At 50.8% G+C, this 25,869-nt stretch overlaps 3 protein-coding genes across 3 annotated transcripts; 2 read left to right on the top strand and 1 right to left on the bottom strand.

The window, feature by feature from the left end:
• Positions 1-379: 379 nt before the first annotated feature.
• On the bottom strand, positions 380-6,794 carry LOC109742974 (chaperone protein ClpB2, chloroplastic). Its single transcript, XM_020302074.4, has 10 exons — positions 6,292-6,794; positions 5,427-5,645; positions 5,039-5,276; positions 4,466-4,661; positions 4,323-4,377; positions 4,082-4,232; positions 2,664-2,972; positions 2,271-2,536; positions 1,247-2,173; positions 380-1,115 (listed from the first exon to the last, which is right to left on the bottom strand). Exons 1-10 carry the CDS (start codon positions 6,517-6,519, stop codon positions 789-791), a joined length of 2,916 nt encoding a protein of 971 aa, XP_020157663.1. The 5' UTR covers positions 6,520-6,794; the 3' UTR covers positions 380-788.
• Positions 6,795-13,854: 7,060 nt separating this feature from the next.
• On the top strand, positions 13,855-14,649 carry LOC109742958 (benzyl alcohol O-benzoyltransferase-like). Its single transcript, XM_020302058.1, has one exon. It carries the CDS (start codon positions 13,855-13,857, stop codon positions 14,647-14,649), a length of 795 nt encoding a protein of 264 aa, XP_020157647.1.
• A 9,288-nt stretch (positions 14,650-23,937) lies between these two features.
• Positions 23,938-25,354, top strand: LOC109742956 (benzyl alcohol O-benzoyltransferase-like). Its single transcript, XM_020302057.1, has 2 exons — positions 23,938-23,962; positions 24,810-25,354. Exons 1-2 carry the CDS (start codon positions 23,938-23,940, stop codon positions 25,352-25,354), a joined length of 570 nt encoding a protein of 189 aa, XP_020157646.1.
• Positions 25,355-25,869: the final 515 nt, after the last annotated feature.

The raw sequence follows: 25,869 nt of genomic DNA, 5'->3' as shown, positions 1-25,869 counted from the left end.
CTGCTTGGATTGATTAACAATGATTGTGTTTGTAACATTTATCTTTGAATTATTTAAGATGGCTCGGCAATGTCAGGGCTGTATAGAAGGCAATAGAGCTTTTGGAAAAGTTGGTGGTTGCCCTTTGATATCATGATAATCGATGAACACCCCATTTGTCTACCTACCGACTTTTTAAACAAAATCTTCTATTTCTGCATTCTGAGCCCTCAGGATGTAATTCAGCTTCCCATTCTGTGTATGTAATGAATGGGTGTTGGCCACCTCAGATGTAACACAGCAGTCAGTTCATATGGAATTTCTACAATCTACAATCTCCTACGGACAACCTCGATCTAATAAATCACACTTTCTCATTTTCTAGTTTGGCTATTTCATGGGCCTTCAAATAATAAACTTCTGTATAAATCATCTCGAATTATTCTCATAAGCTCACAGCAATTGGCCATGCCATGTCGCAAATTGTTTCGTCTGTAAAACTCACCAGAGATCGTCGACAAACATGGAAATGCAATGAATGCATTTCTACCTGGCTCAAAGTAGAAGCAAAACAACACTTTCAAATGGCCAGACAACCTTAGCATGCTGGAGCATCTGGAAGCAGAGGCATGCCAGGGTCTTTGGCAACCTCTGTTTTTTCAGGGTTGTGCTACTGCTAATGTAATGTTGGAGCAAAGAATTCTGGCTGCATAACCCTGCTATGATATGCCCAAAGAGATACACTACCAGTTCGCCGCCCTTATATGTATCTACACTTATTTATAGACCCTCTGCAAAAATAAGGAGCATCAGACTGTCGGCAGGAACTTCTCGTCCTGAGCAGCGGCAGGCTTGGATTCCTCGTTCGTCTTGCGGAAAACGAGCTTCTGCTGGGGGAGCTGCCCGTTCGACGGCACCGTCACCTGAGTGTCGACGGAGATGCTGTCCTCGTCCTTAAACTCGCCTCTGAGGATACCCTTGGCCAGTTCATTCTCCACGTACTGCTGAAGCACTCGCTTCACCGGCCTGGCCCCGTAGTTGGGGTCATAGCCAAGGCTTCCCAGGAACTCGATTGCTGCCGGTGAGACGTCGAGTTTGATCTTGCGGTCGGCGATCCTCTTCTGCACTCTTGCCAACTGTATTTCAAACAGGCAAAGCAAAAGAGAAGGTGATTAACAAGTAGCTTGCAATCACATGGCCTAGTATTCTTTTGCTAGCACCGTCATTTTGAATTGCAAACAAAATCAAAAGTAAGAGATGTTGTTACCTGTAATTTGACAATGCTGTTTATCTGCTTCCTCTCGAGAGGCTTGAAAACGATGTACTCGTCTACACGATTCATGAACTCCGGACGGAAAACAGATCTCGCAGCATCCATCACCCTCTTCTTCATACTCTCGTAGGCCGAATCAGTCGCTCCACCTTCTTCATCCATATTCAATATGTACTGCGAACCAACATTGGATGTCATGATAATGATACTGTTGGTGAAGCTCACCTTCCGGCCCTGTGAGTCCGTAACCCTGCCGTCGTCCAATATTTGAAGGAAAACATTGAAGACATCTGAATGGGCTTTCTCAATCTCATCAAACAAGACCACAGAGTATGGCCTTCTACGGACAGCCTCCGTAAGCTGGCCACCCTCTTCGTACCCAACATAACCTGGTGGCGCACCAATCAGTCTTGAGACAGAGTGTTTCTCCATATACTCGCTCATGTCAATCCTGACAACAGCATCCTCAGTGTTGAACATAAAAGAAGCGAGGGCTTTCGCTAATTCTGTTTTGCCCACTCCTGTAGGTCCCATGAACATGAAGCTGGCAATAGGCCGGTTTGGATCGGACAAACCAGCTCTGGATCTCTGAATGGCCTCTGCAACTGCTTTGACTGCAGGATCCTGCCCCACTACACGCTTGTGCAGTTCGTCCTCGAGATACAGTAGCTTTTCTCTGTCGGATTGCTTTAACTTGGAAACTGGAATACCTGTCCACCTGCTCACAATCTCTGCAATATCATCTTGGGTCACCTCTTCTCTTAGCATGGATTTCCCAGAACTTTGATATTCATTTAGCTCATCCTCAGTTTTTTTAAGGTCCCGCTGCAATGCATTCAGACTACCATACTTTAGTTCAGCAGCACGATTGAGATCATACTCACGCTCGGCCTGCTGGATCTCCACATTTAACCTGTCAATCTGTTGCAACAGTTAAATGCAAGTCAGATCAATTGGCAACAACAACCGTGGCAATCGACATAATACAGAAAGACAGGAATAGTGGAACTGAACTTACCTCTTCCTTAATAGATTGGATCTTTGTCATCACCGACTTCTCACGCTCCCACTGCTCAGTCAGTCCCTTCTGCCTTTCTTTCAAAAGTGACAATTCTGCTTCAATGCGAGATAATCTGTCTCTTGATGCTTTGTCTGTATCATTTGTTAGTGAGAGACGTTCCATTTCAAGTTTAAGCACAGAACGATCAATCTCGTCCAGAGCAGTCGGCTTCGATGTTATCTCCATTTTCAACTTGGCAGCTGATTCATCAACCAAATCAATTGCTGCAACAAAACAAGACGGTCACTGTTTAGAACCAGCTACAAAAGAGCCTGCAGTAGAGTTCATAGTGCCCTATTTATCAAGCAGGCTAGTAACTTCAAGCAGAAGTGATGCTATAGTAATAAATACCTTTGTCAGGCAAAAACCGTCCGCTGATGTAACGATCTGATAAAAGAGCGGCAGCAACAAGAGCACTGTCTGATATGCGGACCCCATGGTGCAATTCATATCTCTCACGTAATCCTCGGAGTATTGAAACTGTGTCTTCAACTGTTGGTTGATCAACATACACTTGTTGGAAGCGGCGTTCCAGTGCTGGATCTTTCTCAATATATTTGCGGTACTCATCAAGGGTTGTTGCGCCAATGCAACGTAGCTCCCCTCTTCCAAGCATTGGTTTCAGAAGATTGCCAGCATCCATTGCACCAGAAGTGGCACCTGCAATAAGGCGAAAATTCGTAAACTTCTGAGCAGTAGACATGAAACTTGTTTTTCACATTGATGGTGATGATAAAGTCAGTTTTACGGCATGATAAGAGTCCAGGTTTGTAGACAGGAAACTTAGTCATGTTATTCACATCGATGGTGATGTTAAGTCAGTTTTAAGGCGTTATAAAGAGTTCAAGTTATTAGACAGGAAACTTACCCATGCTATTCATGTTGATGGTGCTGGTAAGTTAGTTTTAAGACGTGATAACAAGTCCAAGTTTGTTGTACCATGAGAATGTGATGCAAGTGAATGCGTAAGAAGAAGCCGTTGAGTTTTCGTGTTGTTTCCACCGTTGACCCCAATCTATGTTTCTATGGTGGCAAAAGAAACGATTTGACTTTGCACTGTCCATAACAGTGAATACCTGTATCTTTTACCGAATTTCAGTTTAAGGAGAACAGCAGGATGAGAAAACCCCACAAGCTGTTTGGTTCCTAGCTAGTGAGAGGATGCAGAGAACTTAAGATACTGTAACTTCACCTCCTAATCACTTGGTTCATAATGAAACGGAACTGACAAGATGGAAAAGCTCTGCCATCTCTGACAGGCACATTTGTGTTGTGCTGAAAACAAGTTTATGCATTATTTTTCTAACTCAATAAACAAATATTATGTGAAAATACACAAGTAAAAAACTGACGAACTGTTTTGTTGTATGGAAGAATCAGGAGTTTATCTATGTAACAATCATCAACAGATATATAGACTTCGGCTGTAAAATTGCATTGATGCATCTCAGTATTCATAAATCAAATATTTCACATACAGCGCCCAAATTGGATCAAATGCTGGAGATTCACAAAAAATTATTGTCCCACAGTTTATTAGCTACATGGAACTAGTGCCAGCCAAGCAGCATTTTTTTATATTGAACATAAATTCAGTGATCTATGAGATGACAGTAGCCACATGTTTAGTAAACAATATTGAGCAAATAGATCAGTCTATCTATTCCTCAATTTTTAGGCTATGCATGCCATCTTCAAAGAAAAAAGAGGTAAATAGCATTATCAAATAAACTTTGTAGGAAGTTAGTGTACGAAATAAGGAAAAATACCTGCTCCAACAACAGTGTGAATCTCGTCAATGAAGAGAACAACCTGTCCATCAGAATCTGTGACTTCTTTAAGTACAGCCTTCAGTCTATCCTCAAATTCTCCTCGATATTTTGCACCGGCAATCAAAGCACCCATGTCAAGTGTAATTAGCTGCTCAAAACAAAAGTAAAAATCACTCATAAGATCCTCCTGATATAACCCTCGACAATATAGCATCATTGCAGTGATAAGTAAACTTACTCGACGGTTTGTCAGTGCTTGTGGCACATCTCCTTGCACTATCCTCTGAGCAAGCCTAAATAAGAATGTAAAATACGGTGAGAGAAACTACTTACATACTCCATAACTTATGAAATGGTATGCAAAATATACAGTTTTCCTACCCTTCAGCTATAGCCGTTTTTCCCACGCCAGGTTCACCAATCAAAACAGGATTATTCTTTGTTCTCCGAGACAAAATCTGAATGCACCTACGGATTTCATCATCTCTTCCTATAACCGGGTCAAGCTTCCCCTGACGTGCCATAGCTGTCAGGTCTTTTCCATATTTGTCCAAAGCTTCATACTTGCCCTCAGGGTCTGAGAATAGATCATTTAATACTTGTTACTCAGGAGAAAAAATGTACATATCTTCACAATTCAAGAAACAAAGGAAGCACCCAACGTTCATATCTACTGAAGCACATATTTAATAAAATTCTGCAGCATTTTTTCTGCTAAAAAGAAGGACTCTTTTGTACACATTTAATCGATACATAATCTTGTTTTCTGGTTATCACTTAGCAATTGAATGTGTTTAATAGCGTGCTGACCTCAAAAAGCGACATTTTGTAGGGTAAACTATAGGTCGCACCATGGAATTTTATCAGAGTATGCAACGGTATGAGCATGTGAAGAATGTCACCAAGTTATTTGAACACTAAACCATAGCATTCAGATAAAATAAATATCCGTACCTTGATCAATTACATTTTGCTTCCCTCTTATGGATTCAATAGCTGTTTTCAAGGATTCTACGGTGATCTGAAAGTCCTTGAACAGCTGTCTTCCAAATCGCTTATCATCCGCAAAACCAAGAACAATGTGTTCAACTGAGACAAATGAATCACCATACTCTTTCTTAAAGTTTCTTGCTCTCTGTATCAGAGCTTCCAAGTCACGCCCCAGCATCGAACCAGGATCTTCACCTAATACCTGAATCATCGGGAAAAAAAAGTCTCATCGCAAGTACTTGTTTATATTTCTTGTTGACAAATAAAACAATATACTGTAGTGCCCAAAGAAATGTTAGGGACAGTATGAAAGTAGAAGAGTCAGTTGATATGTCTGTTTATGATAAATCACCTTAGGCTGCCGCTGGATGTACTTCTCTGTGGCATCGAGAAGCCTTGTGTTATCAACTCCAGCTTTGGAAAAGATTCGACGGGCAAGCCCATTCCTCTGCTCCAGCAAGGATTTCATCAAATGTTCAGTCTCCACGATCTGGTGTTTGCTTTCTTTGGCCACTTCAGGTGCCAAAACAATCGATTGCCATGCCATCTCAGTAAACTCTTGTTGTGTAATCTGGCAGCCAAAGAAATGATAATGAACTACATGACTATTGTACTTCTTACATCAAAGGGGATACTGAATAAACAGGATGCATACAAAATTGCATTCTATACGATGAAAACCGAGCTCAGGAGCTGTTTATTCACAGAAACGATGTTTTGTACCGTGTACATGTAGGTTACATATAAGAAAAATATTTAAAAATGCAGAACAATGTGATTTAAATCATCATCCAATTTGCAGTGGCATACAAGTGAAGGCAACGGTGGATAAGAGACAGGCAGTAATGTGTTGTGTTCAACCCAAGCAGTTATGAGTTGAGTAACAGGCAGGTCAAGGCAATTTTAAGGATTTCATCAGATGAAGAACAAGGGTGTGGTATCTCTGTAGTGAAATCTAGCAGCAGTAGCTCAACTGATAAGAATTTTGATTGTGAACATTTGAATCAGACTCTACAATTGCATTTCCCCAAAATGTGGGCTTCAGACTTTCAGGCTCAAACAAAAATTCAGATGGCCCAAAATCTCATCATGAGCCAAAATTAATTGGTAACCAGCAAGCAAAGAGGTCTACTGCGGCACACTGAAATACCAAATCTGAGGTCGCATGTTGTACTGTAATAAATAAATAAAGAAGATAAGGGAACACGGCTCCTTACCCTCCCGTCTCGGGAGCTGGCGTTGCACCTGACGGAGAGCGCCGTCCGCGGCGTCCCCACCACCGGGGCGAGCCGCCCCCGTCCCCTCGCCGCCCTGAGCGCGACGCGGCCCGACGACGGCCCCGCCGCCCTCCTGCTGCTGCCCCACGCCGCGGCGGCGACGGCCGGGGCCGGGGCGGCGGCCGGGTAGGAAGAGATGTGGAGGTCCGCGGCGAGCGCGGTAGCCATGGCGCCCGGTGCCTTCGGTTCTTGGACTCAAAAACAGAGTGGAGTGGCGAGCGGCTGTAGATGTGCTGCCGTATGTGTTTCTGTGAGTGATCTGTCGTCGTCTAGATGCGGATGGAATGGCGAGGCCGGGGGCGGAGGGGTGGTGGTATATAAGCAGATGAAACGGACGGACGGCGGGCGCTGTCACCGGCGTCGCGGCGTGGGGGCGGTGGGAGGTTCTGGGAGGTTCAGGGGTGCACGAGGAGGTCGTGGAAGGAGGATGAAGATGATTGGGTGGGGTGGGTGCGTGGCTTCGGGGGAGCTGCAGAATTGTGCGCCGTGAGATCTCCGGACTCCCGGTCCCGGTGGGCGGCCCGATCTGCGGCGACCGGGTTCCACTCGCCTGAGCGACAAAAAAGAAGTGAACTTTACTCTTTTTCCAAAAAACTCCACCCCCAACATATATTACTCTCTTTATTATTTAAACTCTTTTTATGAAAAAACTCCACCCCCAATATATATTACTCCCTACGGTCCCATACTAAACAACCGGAATTTGATTCTCAGGAATCAAGAGCCACAGCTGATTCTCAGGAATCCACAGCAAAGTGATTCTCAGGAATCAGTGGCCCAAACAAAGGGGCCTTAATCCTGTCCGCCCGATCCCGGTGGGCGGCCCGTTCTGCGGCGACCGGGTTCCACTCGCCTGAGCGACACAAAAAAAGTGATCTTTACTCTTTTTCCAAAAAAACTCCACCCCCAACATATATTACTCTCTTTATTTATTACTCTTTTTATTAAAAAAAAACTCCACCCCCAATATATATTACTCCCTACGGTCCCATACTAAACAACCGGATTCTGATTCTCAGGAATCAAGAGCCACAGCTAATTCTCGGGAATCCACAGCAAAGTGATTCTCAGGAATCTGTGGCCCAAAGAAAGGGGGCCTTAATCCTGTCCCACATACTCATGTGCTAAGGTGATTCAAGGTGGTAGCTTCCCTACACCTGGGTGGTCAAACTTGTGCGCGTTGTTTGAGCGGAATTTGTGTTTTGTTTATCACGAGCTAATTTGATGTCATTTGGCCACCAACATTTGTAAGCACCTAGCTGCTTTTGTCATAGCCGAAGCCAGGATTTTTCAGATTTTTTTATTTTGTGTGTGCTTTTTAATTTTATTACTGTTCATTGTGGATGCAATGCACCTGGATATAGCCAAAATTCTCCCTTCGAGTAGAGACTCGTTCGAAAATTGCTAAGGTAGGTTATGCATATAGAGTTGACAACCTTCAACATAGCTGCATAAACGGTCGCAACCTTCATCCAAGTATTCACCGTTACTCAAGACTGAATGAAGGGCATGAGGGGAAGGAGACCCAAGAGCCTACCAATAGTGAACGAAAAGGACAGACAGTAAAAGCGACTGATTTGGGAAGGCAAGGAGAACAGGAAAAAGTAACTACTTACATGCTAAGTAGAAGTCAGAAGCCTTTGTGTGAGGCTAGTAAAGGAGATTCAATTTTAATGTATGTGGGAACAGAACCTCCTAACCTCCAGGCTGGTAAAGGTAAGAGAAACACGTTCAAAAGGATGGCGCGCTCCAATACCAGCGAACCTCAGACCTCGCTCAGCCAGGATAAAAAAAGAAGAGGTGCAGATGTGATGGAAATCGATGAAAGCAAAGAGGTGCTGAAAAAGTCAAAAATGAATGTAGAGGGAGAGAACGAGAAACAAACAATAACACCCGTCTTTGAATGTGAAGCTGGGCTGCACGGACAGCCCGGTGAGACCAAATGAGGATCATAGCTTGGAACTGTCGGGGATTGGGTAATGGGTCGGCAGTTCGAGGGCTTCTAGACCTCCAGAAGCGGGAGGACCCCGACATCCTATTCTTGTCGGAGACTAAGAGCAACGAGAAAAGGATGAAACACATCAGGTGGTTGTTGGGAATGAAACACATGGTAGTCAAAGAATGCAGAGGGAAAAGCGGTGGTTTAGCACTTTTTTTGGAAAGAAGGTATCCCGGTGGAACTCCATAATTACTCAAAATATCACATGGATGTGGAAATAGTGGAAGACGATGGTTTCAAGTGGAGGTTGGCTGGAATTTATGGAGAACCAGCAAAGGATAAAAAGGAGAATACGTGGAGGCTCATGAGAAACTTGAACGCACAATTGGACAGACCATGGTTATGCCTTGGGGATTTCAACGAAATATTATTTAACCATGAAAAGAGAGGAGGACAACCAAGGCCACAAGTATGCTTGGATAAATTTAGGGTAACTCTGGAAATTTGCGACCTGCAAGACTTGGGCTTCATTGGTGATAAGTATACATGGCGGAATCACAATCACTTGGTGCAGCACTACATAAAAGAAAGGCTTGACCGAGCCGTGGCTTCCCCAAATTGGGCTGCCAAATTCCCTCATGTCAAAGTGATAAACGGTGACCCAAGACACTCAGACCACCGCCCGGTCATAGTCCAGATTGAGGGAAAGGAGGACCGAGTAGGCTTTGCTAGCCTAAATACCTTCAAATTTGAAGCGAAGTGGTTAAGGGAGCAGGATTGTGAAAATATTGTACAAAATGCATGGCAAGAAGCACAAGAAGAAGGTATGAATGATGTATTCCAGGGGTTGAAGAAAGTGGCAACAAATTTAAAATATTGGAACGCCAACACTCTTGGGGATTTGAATAAGAGGATCAAAGAGACCAAGAAAGAATTGGAAGAAGTCTGAAAGAAAGACATCTCACCAGATCAAGTGGCTCGTGAAGCATTTCTAAGAGAAAAACTAGACCGGCTTGAGTCACAACAAGATGTATATTGGAAGCAGAGGGCACACGCAAATTGGCTAAAAGAAGGAGACAAGAATACACGTTATTTTCATGTGTTTGCTTCTGAAAGAAGTAAAAAGAACACGATCAGGAAGTTGAAGAAGGACAATGGAGATTGGGTAGAAGGGAATCAGCAGCTAAAGAGCTTAGTAGAAGACTATTTTACAGACTTATTTACATCCACTAATAGCAGCAACAATGATAATATCACTAGACATGTACATGCTAGAGTGGACCGACATATGAACGAGCTGCTGAGTGCTGAGTTCACCAAGGAAGAAGTAAAGGCTGCCATAGAGTCAATTGGCGATCTAAAGGCTCCAGGGCCTGATGGGATGTCTGCAATATTTTTCAAGAGATTTTGGCACGTTGTGGGGGAAAAGGTTACTCATGAGATTCTACAGTTTCTCAAAGGAGGTGACATGCCTATTGGATAAAAAGGAAAAAACACCTAAACTCCCCTGCTCGGACAAATGGAAGCCTCCTCCGCCGAATGTCCTGAAGATAAATACTGATGGTGCGTATGTTGAAAATTCTCACAAAGGTGGATGGGGAGATGTGCTTAGAAATGACAAAGGAGAGGTGTTGGCAGCAGGTGCAGGATCTATGCAGCACATTTCTGAAGCTAGCCATGTAGAAAGTCTAGCACTCCTCCAGGCAATCAATAGGGCAAATGAGCTGGGATGTAACCGATTAATTTTTGAAACCGATGCTTTTGTACTCAAACAAACAGTAACGAGTGAAGCTTACGACAACTCAAGGCATGAAGCATTGTTTAAAGAAATCAAAACATTACTGCATACATACTTTGATGATGCAAGTGTTGAATGGTGTAATCGTTCCTGCAACTCTGTTGCTCATAGTGTAGCGTCCTTTGGCGCTGGTTTGGAATTAGGTAGCCAACAACACTGGCTAGGTGTATTTCCAAACTTTGTAAATGTTGCGGTGGCTGGCGATGTGCCACACCGTATTATGTAATATATTATGGTATTTCCAGTTCAAAAAAAAAGACTGGATGTAGCCATTACTATGTTTCATGAGGGACACAAAGCAGATATTGATCTTGAAAGAAGATTAGAATAATCGCATGGCAAACCTTACGAATTGAGTTTTTTTAGAAGGAAGGCTCAAGATGAGCCCAACTTCCAGTTTACAAAGCCATCAGCTAGAAGAGTTACATTGACTCTTCTAGCTGATTGCCACACCCAATTTCGTTCATGTAGCTGACATTCTGGTGTGATAAATAAAGTGGCAAGTTTTCTATAAAAAAACTCTATCTCGTCCAGATGAGTTATGCGCACTCCCTTATAGTTATTCCTATCCATGCGGAGGTCTACAAACCTCATGTGACAACGTCCTAGTGACACATTTGAATAATATTAGGACGTCGGTCCATTCCTAAGTCTTCCCGGGAGGATCCAGCCACCGCCGCCACTAGGTACCCTCTCTGTCTCCCTGATTGCCGCCGCGCTGGCGGCCTATGCTGCGGCGGCGGCAGATCCCACGGCCACTTCACTCGGAGGAGCACTCGGACAACGCCCGGATCACGGATCCACCGGTGGTGCTGATCGGGGCCTCTGGTCTGGTCGGTGGTGGGCCAAGGCAACCCGGTGCTGCTCATGCAGGATCCCGACTCCCTGCAGGCTGCCACCATGCCGGCCCTAGTGCCTCCCGACGCCAGCTACTTTGCTCCATCCGCCCTGCCCACAATCCCTCGAGGATGTCGCGACCCTGCGGCATCAAGAACGTCTCCCTATGGCTGAATTCACGCGCTTTGCCTCCTGGTTTGCATCGTGTAAAACATCATGCAGGAACAACCAAAGCGGCGGCGCCTGATCCTGCAGCGGGGTGTGCGGGGCGCTCGCCACTATGCCAGGGCTACTCCGTGTGTGAGCCAATCTTCGGTCAAATATGTCCGGATTCAGCGCCCAGGACCGATGTGCGGCGGGCTCTCTGCTGGATGTGGACCACGACGATGAGGTGCCATTCAGCGTGTGCGATGGCCGGTTTGGTGGCGGTGATGCAGATCCGATCGGCCGGATGGTGGTGACTGCAGACTGTGCTGCAGCGATAGCGGTGGTCTTCAGAAGGTTTTGGGAGGGTTCAACTTTCCTGATCTATTGGTTGACTTCGACGGTGAGATACAAATTATGGACGACGGCTTGTTGTAGAGGAATGGTTGTGCAGTGGCAGCGAGCACTTCGCATGTAGCTGCGGGGATCGAGGAAAAGTGGTGGCGACAACACATGAGTGACTTTGATGATGGTGCTAATCAAGCACCCAGTCTCGAGCTCCGGGGCGAAAGCCTAGGTATGCCTCGAGTTGGTTATACCTTGGCGGTGACGATGTTTTTTTTACCTTGTTGAAGGCATTGCTCGGATATGCTCGGACTGATACTTCAGGGTGAAAACCTAAATTCTGGCCTTGGTGGTTGGATACAGTGACGGCAGCGTTGAACGCCATTTCCTTCTTGAAGGCGTTGCTGTTGAAAAATCTCGTCGTTCATGTGGTGACATGAGATGTTGGTGCAGATATGGTCATTGTTCTAATTTGCCGATTGGATCGCTTTGGGGTTTTTCTTTATCTTGTTTACTCGCCTACGCATTGCTTTGGCCTTATATGACTTTGCAGTTGTCGGCGTATTTTCACGTGTATTTGAGATGGTGTTGGCTGTGTCCATCCTAACTATGCAGAGGACGGGTGTGTGCTCATTGTATTATGTATCCTCATGATGCTCCATCTTGAGCCAATAAATCCACCCTTTGTCGAAAAAAATCCCAAGTCTTCCCATAGCTAGCTAAAGTACAACCCAATGGCGATTCCACTAGGGGGCTTCAATAGGCTCAAGCCCACCCTCCAAAATTTGATTTCAGCTAAACATACCACTAGACAATTATATTCGGGTTTTTTACATACAACAATTGCAATGCATTTGCTAATTAGGCTTAGGAACTTGATGTATTAAGCCTAGCCTCCATTGTCTTGCTAAATTTGCCATTGGTACAGCCAATGTGTTGATGTTTATCATGTTCATATGACCTGCAGGCTCCCTTAATTAATTAGCAGGACCTCGATCGATCCTTAAGTTTTCTTCGGACAAAACTTATATGCACACCAAAAAACACGGAAGAGAGTACTCATTTGCAGAATCTCAATGCAAAGTTGTGCTTAGAATTTATTTCTTATAACTTTTCTTGTTCTATGATACAGTATCCTAATACTAGAACCCTTCTTACATAATTAGTTATAGTACCACATCATATTTTTACTTGGGTGGCAATACATATAATATTCTTATGATGCTAGCACGACGGAGGTTTTGCTATGCTACAAACCTCATGTGACAACGTCCTAGTGGCACATTTGTGAACAAAGGGCCACCGGTCGATGAGCATCTTAATAATATTAGGACCTCGATCCATTCCCAAGTCTTCTCATAGCATACAGCCAAGATGAGATCATGCCACTTGATCAATCCCCAAGTCTTCTTGCGCCTAAAATATCAACTGCGAGCTAGACCAATTAATCTAATATGCCACCATGCATGGTTGCCGCATGAATACAGAAGGGGAAGCCTAACATGTAGTACTATTTGTCAGCTAGCGCTCTCTATTATGGAAGCTAGTTCTTGGAATCATTTGCGGCAATAAGTTGGTCATACGTACTAAGTATATACTCCCTCCGTCCAAAAATTCTTATCTTAAATTTATCTAAATACGGATGTATCAAGTCACGTTTTAGTATTAGATACATCCGTATAAAAACGAATTTAAGACAAGAATTTTGGGACGGAGGAAGTATCAAGTAGGAACTGAAGGTGCTCAGTGTCTGAAATAGCCTAGCTAGCAACAAAACTCTCCAATGCATAAGTTGATAATTGTATGAAAGAGCTTATCAACTTTCTTCGTTTAACTGTTTAGCAACTGAAATCTGTTATATAGGTCCACATGCATGTTTGTCATCGTTCTTTCTGGGTCATAGTGATCTCTCCTTATCTTAATTACTTTGCCATATGATCTTCGTCTATGTGTCATTTTTAGCACCCGTACACCATGAAACATTGGGAAGTACCTAAGCATCACTATATTTTTAATGCATTTAAGTACTATACTAGAATAATGCAATCTGATTTGGAATTTCTAATATCATGAAATTTTGCCACAAAATAAAATAAAAATTCTAACATGAAATCCAACTATTACAGGAACAATAACTATGATTGGTCAAACTCTGCTGTTATTGCTGCGCTATAAATCGAGCTACGGAATATCGATGGGTGACAGGCAGCAATAGCACTACTCTACTGCTACTAGTTTGTTATTGTTCCTCCATATCCATCTCGCAAGAGGTTTTGATCGCTCGAGATCGAGGTAGAAAAAGGCTAGAACGGTGCTAGATGATGAGTTGACGGTGCGCCGGGGCACGGCATCGCTGCTGGCGCCGGCACGGCTGACGCCGCGGGAGAGCAAGCCGCTGTCGGACATCGACGACCAGGCGGTCCTGCGGTGCTACACCACCATGATCCATCTCTACCGAGGCGACCCTTCCAAGCGATTCATTGACCCGGCGGCGGCGGTGCGATCCGCGCTGGCGGAGGCGCTGGTGCACTACTACCCGCTGGCCGGCCGGCTGCGCGCGGAGGCCGGCCGGAAGCTGGTTGTGGACTGCGCCGGGCAGGGCATCGTGTTCGCGGAGGCGGACGCCGACATCGCCGTCGACGATCTCGGTGACGTGCGGTACCCGCCGTTCCCGCGCTCCGAGAAGTTCACCTACGACGATCACGTCTACAGGGCGCCCCCGGCCGGCGTGCCGCTATCCCTGCCGGCAATCATCGACCAGCCCTTGATGTTTGTCCAGGTGACACGGCTCAAGTGCGGAGGCTTCACCGTGTCCCAGCAGAACGCTCACTGCATCTGCGACGGCCCCGGCCTGGCGCAGTTCTGGAAGGCAGTCGGCGAGCTCGCCCGCGGCGCCGGCACGCCGTCCGTGCCGCCCGTCTGGGCCAGGGAGATCTTCAACGCGCGGCAGCCACCGCGCCCTTCCTTCGCTCATCACGAGTACAGGGAGCCAGCAGACGGGCGCGACCGGTTCGAGTCCACGCCACCGGACGCCATGGCGCGCGTCCAGTTCTCCTTCGGGCCTGACGCGATCGCCGCGCTGCGCGGCCGGCTCGCGCCGGGAGCGGCATGGGCGTCCCAGTTGGACCTGGTAGTGGCCTGCGTGTGGCGGAGCCGCACGGCGGCGCTTGCCTACGCGCCCGGGGACGAGGTGCGGCTGAGGATGCCGGTGAACGCGCGCGGCCGGCGCTGTTAGGAATAAGCCACGTCACAACGATGATCAGCACGTGTGCGCGTGTTGGTCGAGTCCGGACGCTGGTGCCGCACCGTGCCCATGGTGAATGAGCCCTGCGTGCGTGCGGCCGGAGCCAAGCAGTAGCGTGTGGCCGAGAGCAGCGGCTGGGTCATGCATGGATGAGTTAGTTGGCGTCCCCATGGAGTGATTCAAGGAGTTAGTTCCAGGTGGTTAGTTTCAACGTGGTGGCCGGGTCATGCGGTAGTAGCCGGTGTGGTGCATGCGTGCGTGAGTTAGGTGTGTGTGGCCACGGGCCTGTGTGCGTGGGTGTGGCTATATAAAGTGTACTCGGCTGCGAGGCCAAGGGTGAGGAGCCAGAGAGAAACGTAGCCTCTCGGAGTGTATGTGTGCTCGCCGTGGGGTGGTGTGTGTGTCGCAGAGTTCGAGCTCGCCGGAAATACAAGGGACTGTTCATGCGGCCGAAGGCGTTTGTGCGCCGGGAAACCTCGTGTCCTCTCTCTCTCTCTCTTGTTACTTCCTTGTCTCCGGTGATCGCCGTGGTTCACTGAGTAGGCTAGACACCAACAATTGGTATCATGAGCTGGTTCATCTTGGGCGTCGTTCTCCTTGCCGGAGGCGTGCCGGCGGTGGCGGAGTTCGCCGGCGGCTGCGCGATGCTCCGGGCCGTGTGTCGGTCTATGGAGGTGCGCGGCGCGGCGAGGAGGCCGCGGTAGCTGCGTCGGCACGGTGAGGAGGACGCGGAGGACCTGCGTGGTGGCGGCTTCAACGACACACAGCGGCATGGCGGCATGGAGGTGCTGCGCTGCAGTTGAGGCCGCAGCGGTGCAGGGCAATAAGCCGTGGCGGCGAGCCGGGCGCGACCGGTGCGTGTTATGGGTGGGCACTGGACGCGTCGGGACTGCGGGCGCGCGTACAGCGTGCGGTTGACGTTGGGAGGAGGCGTATGTCGCCGTTGTGCTCGAGTCCGTGCTTGAGTTCGGCTACATCCTTCCAGTGTTTGTCGCAGGCGGCTGCCATGGCTGACGCGGAGGCGGTGCGCGGTGAGCGTCTGGTGCGGTCGGCCTCGTCGAGCGCGTCGGGTGCGCGCGGGACGTGCGGTTGGGCTCGTCGGGCGCGTCGGGTGCGCGCCGGACGTGCGGGGCGCATAGGGACGCCAGGCGTGTGTCGCCGGCGGAGAAGGAGCTCGGCGTGTGTCGCCATAGTCGTGACGGAGCACGGTGCGACCGAAGTCGTTTCGCCAGGTCGGGTCCGCGGGCTGCGTCACGCTCGTGACGACGACAACGACGGGAGCTGCAACAACTCCGACGACGGCGACATCATGGCTTAGGGGGAGAATGTTAGGAATAAGCCACGTCACAATGATGATCAGCACGTGTGCGCGTGTTGGTCGAGTCCGGACGCTGGTGCCGCACCGTGCCTATGGTGAATGAGCCCTGCGTGCGTGCGGCCGGAGCCAAGCAGCAGCGTGTGGCCGAGAGCAGCGGCTGGGTCATGCATGGATGAGTTAGTTGGCGTCCCCATGGAGTGATTCAAGGAGTTAGTTCCAGGTGGTTAGTGCCAACATGGTGGCCGGGTCATGCGGTAGTAGCCGGTGTGGTGCATGCGTGCGTGAGTTAGGTGTGTGTGGCCACGGGCCTGTGTGCGTGGGTGTGGCTATTTAAAGTTTACTCGGCTGCGAGGCCAAGGGTGAGGAGCCAGAGAGAGATGTAGCCTTTCAGAGTGTATGTGTGCTCGCCGTGGGGTGGTGTGTGTGTGGCAGAGTTCGAGCTCGCCGGAAATACAAGGGACTGTTCGTGCGGCCGGAGGCGTTTGTGCGCCGGGAAACCTCGTGTCCTCTCTCTCTCTTGTTTCTTCCTTGTCTCCGGTGATCGCCGTGGTTCAGTGAGTAGGCTAGACACCAACAATTGGTATCATGAGCTGGTTCATCTTGGGCGTCGTTCTCCTTGCCGGAGGCGTGCCGGCAGTGGCGGAGTTCGCCGGCGGCTGCGCGATGCTTCGGGCCGTGTGTCGGTCTATGGAGGTGCGCGGCGCGGTGAGGAGGCCGGGGTGGCTGCGTTGGCACGGTGAGGAGGACGCGGAGGACCTGCGTGGTGGCGGCTTCAACGACACACAGCGGCATGGCGGCATGGAGGTGTTGCCCTGCGGTTGAGGCCGCAGCGGTGCAGGACAATAAGCCGTGGCGGCGAGCCGGGCGCGACCGGTGCGTGTTATGGGTGCGCACTGGAGGCGTCGGGACCGCGGGCGCGCGTACAGCGTGCGGTTGACGTTGGGAGGAGGCGTATGTCGCCGTTGTGCTCGAGTCCGTGCTCGAGTTCGGCTACATCCTTCCGGCGTTTGTCGCTGGCGGCTGCCATGGCTAACGCGGAGGCGGTGCGCGGTGAGCGTCTGGTGCGGTCGGCCTCGTCGGGCGCGTCGGGTGCGTGCGGGACGTGCCGGACGCACTGGTGCGGTTGTGCTCGTCGGGCGCGTCGGGTGCGCGTCGGACGTGCGGGGCGCATAGGGACGCGTGTCGCCGGCGGAGAAGGAGCTCGGCGTGTGTCGCCATAGTCGTGACGGAGCACGGTGCGACCGACGTCGTTTCGCCAGGTCGGGTCCGCGGGCTGGGTCACGCTCGTGACGACGACAACGACGGGAGCTGCAACAATTCCGACGACGGCAAGATCATGGCTGAGGGGGAGAATGTTAGGAATAAGCCACGTCACAATGATGACCAGCACGTGTGCGCGTGTTGGTCGAGTCCGGACGCTGGTGCCGCACCGTGCCCATGGTGAATGAGCCATGCGTGCGTGCGGCCGGAGCCAAGCAGCAGCGTGTGGCCGAGAGCAGCGGCTGTGTAACACCCCGGATGTAACTTTCTATATTTGTAACTCCAACTCTTGCCATTTTCGGCTATGTGTTATATATTTCCTTCGTGGTCGGGTTTTGTCTTTCGTTTTGCATTTTGTTCATGTCATGCATCTCATATCATGTCATCATGTGCATCTCATTTGCATACGTGTTCGTCTCATGCATCCGAGCATTTTTCCCGTTGTCCGTTTTGCAATCCGGCACTCCCACCTCCTCCGGCGCACCCCTCTTGTTTCGTTTCGTGAGCGGGTGTTGAACTTTCTCGGAATGGACCGAGGCTTGCCAAGTGGCCTTGGTATACCACCGGTAGACCACCTATCAAGTTTCGTGCCATTTCGAGGTCGTTTGGTACTCCAACGGTTAACCGGGAACCGCAATGTCCTTCTGTGTGTTGCAGCAAAACCCCCTCAAAACAGCCCAAAACCCCTCTAAGTCACCTCCATGCTCTAGGTCGTTCGATCACGATAGTGTGGGCGAAAACCGTGCTCAATTTGGACTCTCCTAGCTCCCTCTACCTATATATACACCTCCCCCTCCGAAATTCGGGCGAAACCCTAGATCATTTTCCCCTCCGCGCCGCCGGACGCGTCTTCCTCAGCGCCGGACACGTCCGCCGCCGCCTCCTCGCCCAATCGCACGCTGCCACGTCACCCGACCCGCCGCTCGTACGCCCGCGCACCCGCCCCCTCGCCGGCGCCTCGCGCGCCCGCCTCCTCCGCCGGCGCCACCGTCTGCAACCGCCGGCGACCGCGCCCCACGGCGTCCCGCTCCTCCTCGCCGCGCCTCGCCGTCTTCCTCCTCTCCGCCGCGCTCTCCCTCGTCTCCGGTCGCCGCCCCGCCCTCCGTCTCCGGCCGCCGCGTCGCCCTTCCAGCTCCAGCGAGCTCGAGCTCGAGCTTCGGCCGATCCAATCTGGGAAAAGCCACGGTTGACTTTCCTCTCCTTCCGCCGAAATTTCTTAGTCCCATGCATTTTTACATTATATGCCTCTGTTCATCGCATCGTAACTTTCTGCATACTGCTCCGTTTCGTGCGTGTAATATATAAAAATGTTCGCCTCAAGATGCTCTTCATTTTGTTCCATTGCATCATGTTCATTTGAGTCCATCTTGATGCCCAAATCTCTGGTGCAAGAGTGCTAGTTGCTGTTATCTGCTGTTACTTATCAGTACTTGAGGATTTGTTATTTTTGTTGCATTTAATCTGTGCATCTTATGGGCATGAGCTCTACATGTGTTTTGATGTATGCCATGCCATCTTTACAGAGGTGTATGCCATGTATTTGTTTGATCTATGTGGTGACTAGCACAAGCATGCAAACTAGGCTTCGTGATGTTTCTGATTTCAGGGACTTAGTGATTTCTCTTAAGTCTGTGACTGCTGTTATTTTGTTGCTATGTATCCATATGTCTACAGAGAGATCCATGCTCCTTTTGGAGATGTTCAGTAATGATGTTTTGTATATATTGTTGTAGTTGATCCATTCATGCCCTTGTTTGCAATTTTGGAGTGCCATAGCATGACTCAATCTTGCTCTACCTTTGCTATAAAATATTTCTGGCAGATTGTTAACATGATATTCAATTTTGCCAAGCTTGTTGTAGTTGTTTCATACATGCTATGTACTTTCTCTTGCCATGGGTAGCTTCTTAAACATGCCATATTGCTGTAGGTATGCTTGTTTTGTCATGCATTGCTTTATGGTGAGTGCATCAAGCTCACCAAGATGCCTTCATATTACTGTTTCTGCCATGCTCTGTTTTCTGCTAAGTCTGAAACCTGTTAACGAAACTTGCTATGTTTACATGGTTGCCATCATATCTTCTGGTACTTTTTGGCTCATGGTCAGTAAGGGACTTTTGTTCTTTGCATTCATTAGTTTCATGCTATGCCTTGTTTTGCTATGTTAAATTCCTGTAGCATGTTGATTTCGTGGTCTGAACATTGTTACCTGATGCTGTTTCTCCATGTCCAGTAATTTCTCCAAGTCGGTGAACCTGATATCTTTTGCACTTTTGCCATGCTTGTTTGAGCCTGTTATGTTGTGATCTAGCCGTAGCTCAGTGTTCATATTTTTTCAAGCATTACCTGTAGATTACTGCCATATGCTTTGTTGCTATGTTGGAGTGCTGTAGCATTGTTACTTGTTGCATTCTAAGTGCTATCATGTTGTTAATCACAAATTCGTGTCATTCTTGTTTTGCTTGCCATTTGCAAACCGTGCATCCGTTTCCAGTGATCTTTATATCGATTTCGACCGAAATCATCTCATCTTTCCAGTGGCATGCTTGGTTTGCCAAGTTACTGCCTTGTTCATCATTTTCCTTTCGGAGCACGCCTATGCATCGCATATCACATCTCGCATATCATTCATGTATTGCATCATGTTGTTTGTGCATTTCCCGTGTTTGATTGTGGTTCCGTTGCTTGTGTTCTTGTTTTGGGTAGAGCCGGGAGACGAGTTCGTGAACGAGGAACCTGTTGAGTACGCTTACGAGGATCAAGCTTTCGACAACTCTAAGAACCTTGCAGGCAAGATGACCATACCCTCGAAATCACTTCTATCTTTGCTTTGCTAGTTGTTCCTTCTATTGCCATGCTGCGCTACCTACCACTTGCTATATCATGCCTCCCATATTGCCATGGCAAGCCCCTAACCATCCTTTCCTAGCAAACCGTTGTTTGGCTAAGTTACCGCTTTTGCTCAGCCCTTCTTATAGCGTTGCTAGTTGCAGGTGAAGTTGAAGTTGGTTCCATGTTGGAACATGGATATTTTGGGATATCACAATATCTCTTATTTAATTTAATGCATCTATATATTTGGTAAAGGGTGGAAGGCTCGGCCTTATGCCTGGTGTTTTGTTCCACTCTTGCCGCCCTAGTTTCCGTCATACCGGTATTATGTTCCTTGAGTTTGCGTTCCTTACGCGGTTGGGTGATTTATGGGACCCCCTTGACAGCTCGCCTTGAATAAAACTCCTCCAGCAAGGCCCAACCTTGGTTTTACCATTTGCCACCTAAGCCTTTTCCCTTGGGTTTTCGCGAGCCCGAGGGTCATCTTTATTTAAACCCCCGGACCAGTGCTCCTTCGAGTGCTGGCCCAAACCGAGCGATGTCCGGCACCCCCTGGGCAACCAGGGTCTATGCCAACCTGACGTCTGGCTCATCCATTGTGCCCTGAGAACGAGATATGTGCAGCTCCTATCAGGATTTGTCGGCACATCGGGCGGCTTTGCTGGTCTTGTTTTACCATTGTCGAAATGTCTTGTAAACCGGGATTCCGAGACTGATCGGGTCTTTCCGGGAGAAGGTTTATCCTTCGTTGACCGTGAGAGCTTATGATGGGCTAAGTTGGGACACCCCTGCAGGGTATTATCTTTCGAAAGCCGTGCCCGCGGTTATGAGGCAGATGGGAATTTGTTAATGTCCGGTTATAGAGAACTTGTCACTTGACTTAATTAAAATACATCAACCGCGTGTGTAGCCGTGATGGTCTCTTCTCGGCGGAGTCCGGGAAGTGAACACGGTTTGAGTTATGAATGACGTAAGTAGGAGTTCAGGATCACTTCTTGGTCATTACTAGATGACGACCGTTCCGTTGCTTCTCTTCTCGCTCTCTTTTGCGTATGTTAGCCACTATATATGCTTAGTGCCTGCTGCAGCTCCACCTCATTACACCATCCTTTCCTATAAGCTTATATAGTCTTGATCTCGCGGGTGTGAGATTGCTGAGTCCTCGTGACTCACAGATTCTACCAAAACAGTTGCAGGTGCCGACGATGCCAGTGCAGATGACGCAACCGAGCTCAAGTGGGAGTTCGACGAGGAACGTGGTCGTTACTATGTTTCTTTTCCTGATGATCAGTAGTGGAGCCCAGTTGGGATGATCGGGGATCTAGCATTTGGGGTTATCTTATTTTCTTTTGGATTTGACCGTAGCCGGTCTATGTGTGGATTTTGTATGATGTATGAATTATATTTATGTATTGTGTGAAGTGGCGATTGTAAGCCAACTCTCGTTATCCCATTCTTGTTCATTACATGGGATTGTGTGAAGATGACCCTCCTTGCGACAAAACCACAATGCGGTTATGCCTCTAAGTCGTGCCTCGACACGTGGGAGATATAGCCGCATCGTGGGCGTTATAGGCTGGGTCATGCATGGATGAGTTAGTTGGCGTCCCCATGGAGTGATTCAAGGAGTTAGTTCCAGGTGGTTAGTGCCAACGTGGTGGCCGGGTCATGCGGTAGTAGCCGGTGTGGTGCATGCATGCGTGAGTTAGGTGTGTGTGGCCACGGGCCTGTGTGCGTGGGTGTGGCTATATAAAGTGTACTCGGCTGCGAGGCCAAGGGTGAGGAGCCAGAGGGAGATGTAGCCTCTCGGAGTGTATGTGTGCTCGCCGTGGGGTGGTGTGTGTGTGGCAGAGTTCGACCTCGCCGGAAATACAAGGGACTGTTCGTGCGGCCGGAGGCGTTTGTGCGCCGGGAAACCTCGTGTCCTCTCTCTCTCTTGTTTCTTCGTTGTCTCCGGTGATCGCCGTGGTTCAGTGAGTAGGCTAGACACCAACAATTGGTATCATGAGCTGGTTCATCTTGGGCGTCGTTCTCCTTGCCGGAGGCGTGCCGGCGGTGGCGGAGTTCGCCGGCGGCTGCGCGATGCTCTGGGCCGTGTGTCGGTCTATGGAGGTGCGCGGCGCGGTGAGGAGGCCACGGCCGCGGTGGCTGCGTCGGCACGGTGAGGAGGACGCGGAGGACCTGCGTGGTGGCGGCTTCAACGACACACAGCGGCATGGCGGCATGGAGGTGATGCGCTGCGGTTGAGGCTGCAGCGGTGTAGGACAATAAGCCGTGGCGGCGAGCCGGGCGCGACCGGTGCGTGTTATGGGTGCGCACTGGACGCGTCGGGACTGCGGGCGCGCGTACAGCGTGCGGTTGACGTTGGGAGGAGGCGTATGTCGCCGTTGTGCTCGAGTCCGTGCTCGAGTTCGGCTACATCCTTCCGGCGTTTGTCCCTGGCGGCTGCCATGGCTGACGCGGAGGCGGTGCGCGGTGAGCGTCTGGTGCGGTCGGCCTCGTCGGGCGCGTCGGGTGCGTGCGGGACGTGCCGGACGCACTGGTGCGGTTGTGCTCGTCGGGCGCGTCGGGCGCGTCGGGTGCGTGCGGGACGTGCGGGACGCACTGGTGCTGTTGGGCTCGTCGGGCGCGTCGGGTGCGCGCAGGATGTACCGGTCGCAGAGGGACGCCAGGCATGTGTCGCCGGCGGAGAAGGAGCTCAGCGTGTGTCGCCATAGTCGTGACGGAGCATGGTGCGACCGACGTCGTTTCGCCAGGTCGGGTCCGCGGGCTGGGTCACGCTCGTGACGACGACAACGACGGGAGCTGCAACAACTCCGACGACGGCGAGATCATGGCTTAGGGGGAGAATGTTAGGAATAAGCCACGTCACAATGATGATCAGCACGTGTGCACGTGTTGGTCGAGTCCGGACGCTGGTGCCGCACTGTGCCCATGGTGAATGAGGCCTGCGTGCGTGCGGCCGGAGCCAAGCAGCAGCGTGTGTCCCAGAGCAGCGGCTGGGTCATGCATGGATGAGTTAGTTGGCGTCCCCATGGAGTGATTCAAGGAGTTAGTTCCAGGTGGTTAGTGCCAACGTGGTGGCCGGGTCATGCGGTAGTAGCCGGTGTGGTGCATGCGTGCGTGAGTTAGGTGTGTGTGGCCACGGGCCTGTGTGCGTGGGTGTGGCTATATAAAGTGTACTCGGCTGCGAGGCCAAGGGTGAGGAGCCAGAGAGAGATGTAGCCTCTCGGAGTGTATGTGGGCTCGCCGTGGGGTGGTGTATGTGTGGCAGAGTTCGAGCTCGCCGAAAATACAAGGGATTGTTTGTGCGGTCGGAGGCGTTTGTGCGCCGGGAAACCTCGTGTCCTCTCTCTCTCTCTTGTTTCTTCCTTGTCTCCGGTGATCGCCGTGGTTCAGTGAGTAGGCTAGACGCCAACAATTGGTATCATGAGCTGGTTCATCTTGGGCATCGTTCTCCTTGCCGGAGGCGTGCCGGCGGTGGCGGAGTTCGCCGGCGGCTGCGCGATGCTCCGGGCCGTGTGTCGGTCTATGGAGGTGCACGGCGCGGCGAGGAGGCCGCGGTGGCTGCGTCGGCACGGTGAGGAGGACGCGGAGGAACTGCGTGGTGGCGGCTTCAACGACACACAGCGGCATGGCGGCATGGAGGTGCTGCGCTGCGGTTGAGGCCGCAGCGGTGCAGGGCAATAAGCCGTGGCGGCGAGCCGGGCACGACCGGTGCGTGTTATGGGTGCGCACTAGACGCGTCGGGACCGCGGGCGTGCGTACAGCGTGCGGTTGACGTTGGGAGGAGGCGTATGTCGCTGTTGTGCTCGAGTCCGTGCTCGAGTTCGGCTACATCCTTCCGGCGTTTGTCGCTGGCGGCTGCCATGGCGGACGCGGAGGCGGTGCACGGTGAGCGTCTGGTGCGGTCGGCCTCGTCGGGCGCGTCGGGTGCGCGCGGGACGTGCGGGACGCATTGGTGCGGTTGGGCTCGTCGGGCGCGTCGGGTGCGCGCCGGACGTGCGGGGCGCAGAGGGACGCCAGGCGTGTGTCGCCGGCGGAGAAGGAGCTCGGCATGTGTCGCCATAGTCGTGACGGAGCACGGTGCGACCGACGTCGTTTCGCCAGGTCGGGTCCACGGGCTGGGTCACGCTCGTGACGACGACAACGACGGGAGCTGCAAGAACTCCGACGACGCGAGATCATGGCTTAGGGGGAGAATGTTAGGAATAAGCCACGTCATAATGATGATCAGCACGTGTGCGCGTGTTGGTCGAGTCCGGACGCTGGTGCCGCACCGTGCCCATGGTGAATGAGCCCCGCGTGCGTGCGGCCGGAGCCAAGCAGCAGCGTGTGGCCGAAAGCAGCGGCTGGGTCATGCATGGATGAGTTAGTTGGCGTCCCCATGGAGTGATTCAAGGAGTTAGTTCCAGGTGGTTAGTGCCAACGTGGTGGTCGGGTCATGCGGTAGTAGCCGGTGTGGTGCATGCGTGCGTGAGTTAGGTGTGTGTGGCCACGGGCCTGTGTGCGTGGGTGTGGCTATATAAAGTGTACTCGGCTGCGAGGCCAAGGATGAGGAGCCAGAGAGATGTAGCCTCTCAGAGTGTATGTGTGCTCGCCATGGGTGGTGTGTGTGTGGCAGAGTTCGAAGTCACCGGAAATACAAGGGGTTGTTCGTGCGGCCGGAGGCGTTTGTGCGCCGGGAAACCTCGTGTCCTCTGTCTCTTGTTTCTTCCTTGTCGCCGGTGATCGCGTTCAGTGAGTAGGCTAGCCATCAACAGGCGCGCGGTCGCGTTCGGCTGCCAAATCCCCGCTGGCTACTACGGCAACGCATTCGCCTTCGTGGTGGCGCGCTGCGCCGCCGGGGAGCTGGGCGGTCATGGGCTGGGCTACGCGGTGGAGCTGATCAGGGATGCCAAGGCGAGGGTGACGTACGAGTACATGCGGTCGGCGGCGGACGTGATGGTGCAGGAGGGCCGCCCTGTGAGCGCGAGGAAGCGCACCTTCGGCGTGTCGGACGTCAGGCATGCCGGGTTCGACGAGGCCGAGTTCGGGTGGGGAAAGCCAGTCTACGCCGGCGTCATCACGGACGCTCACCGCGGCGGCGCCACCTTCCTCATGCGGGGCAAGAACGAGAGGGGAGAGGACGAGACGTTCATCGGCATCTACCTCCCGGGAGACTGCACGGCAAGGTATCGGATGGAGGTGGAGGCACTCACCGCTGCCGCGGCCACCGCAAAGAATATGCAACTGCACATGGAAGAAGCGTCTTCAGCTCCTCTTGCCTTGCGTGCACGCTATTAATTTTTTTTGACGCGTTGCCCGCCGTTAATATAATCGAGGTGGAGGCCGATCAACTTGAACTGATTCGAACTCTGTCAGACACGGGGAATTATATATGTTTCAGAAGAACGCATCCGCTTTATCGATGCATGGACGCCGATATCCACCACACGTGTGGAATAATAGGCATTCGCCCACACACTGTGTGTGGCATGAGCAGGGAGCAGCCCACACGGGTTGTGTGTGGGCGGATAGTAGAATTGCCCACATGTGTGGGCGCAGCTACTTCGTGCCACACGTCCAACAAGTACTATTCATCCCCACTTCGCGCATGTGGCAACGAAGCAAATATGCCCACACGTCCTGGCGCAGCTACAAATAGGTACCCGCGGGATGACGATTTAGTTGCCATCCGGGATGGCAGATGTAGTTATCCGGGATGGCAAATATGGTTGTAAGAGCATGGCAACTCTCTCTGTTTTTGTTAACTATAGTTGCCATGTCTAATTTATGGTAGTTGCCGTGTGTAATCAAAC

Source organism: Aegilops tauschii, chromosome 4, assembly GCF_002575655.3.
Source record: "Aegilops tauschii subsp. strangulata cultivar AL8/78 chromosome 4, Aet v6.0, whole genome shotgun sequence".
Taxonomy (NCBI): domain Eukaryota; kingdom Viridiplantae; phylum Streptophyta; class Magnoliopsida; order Poales; family Poaceae; genus Aegilops; species Aegilops tauschii.
The sequence above is the reverse complement of the archived record's forward strand: the minus strand, read 5'-3'. Positions and strand labels throughout refer to the sequence as shown.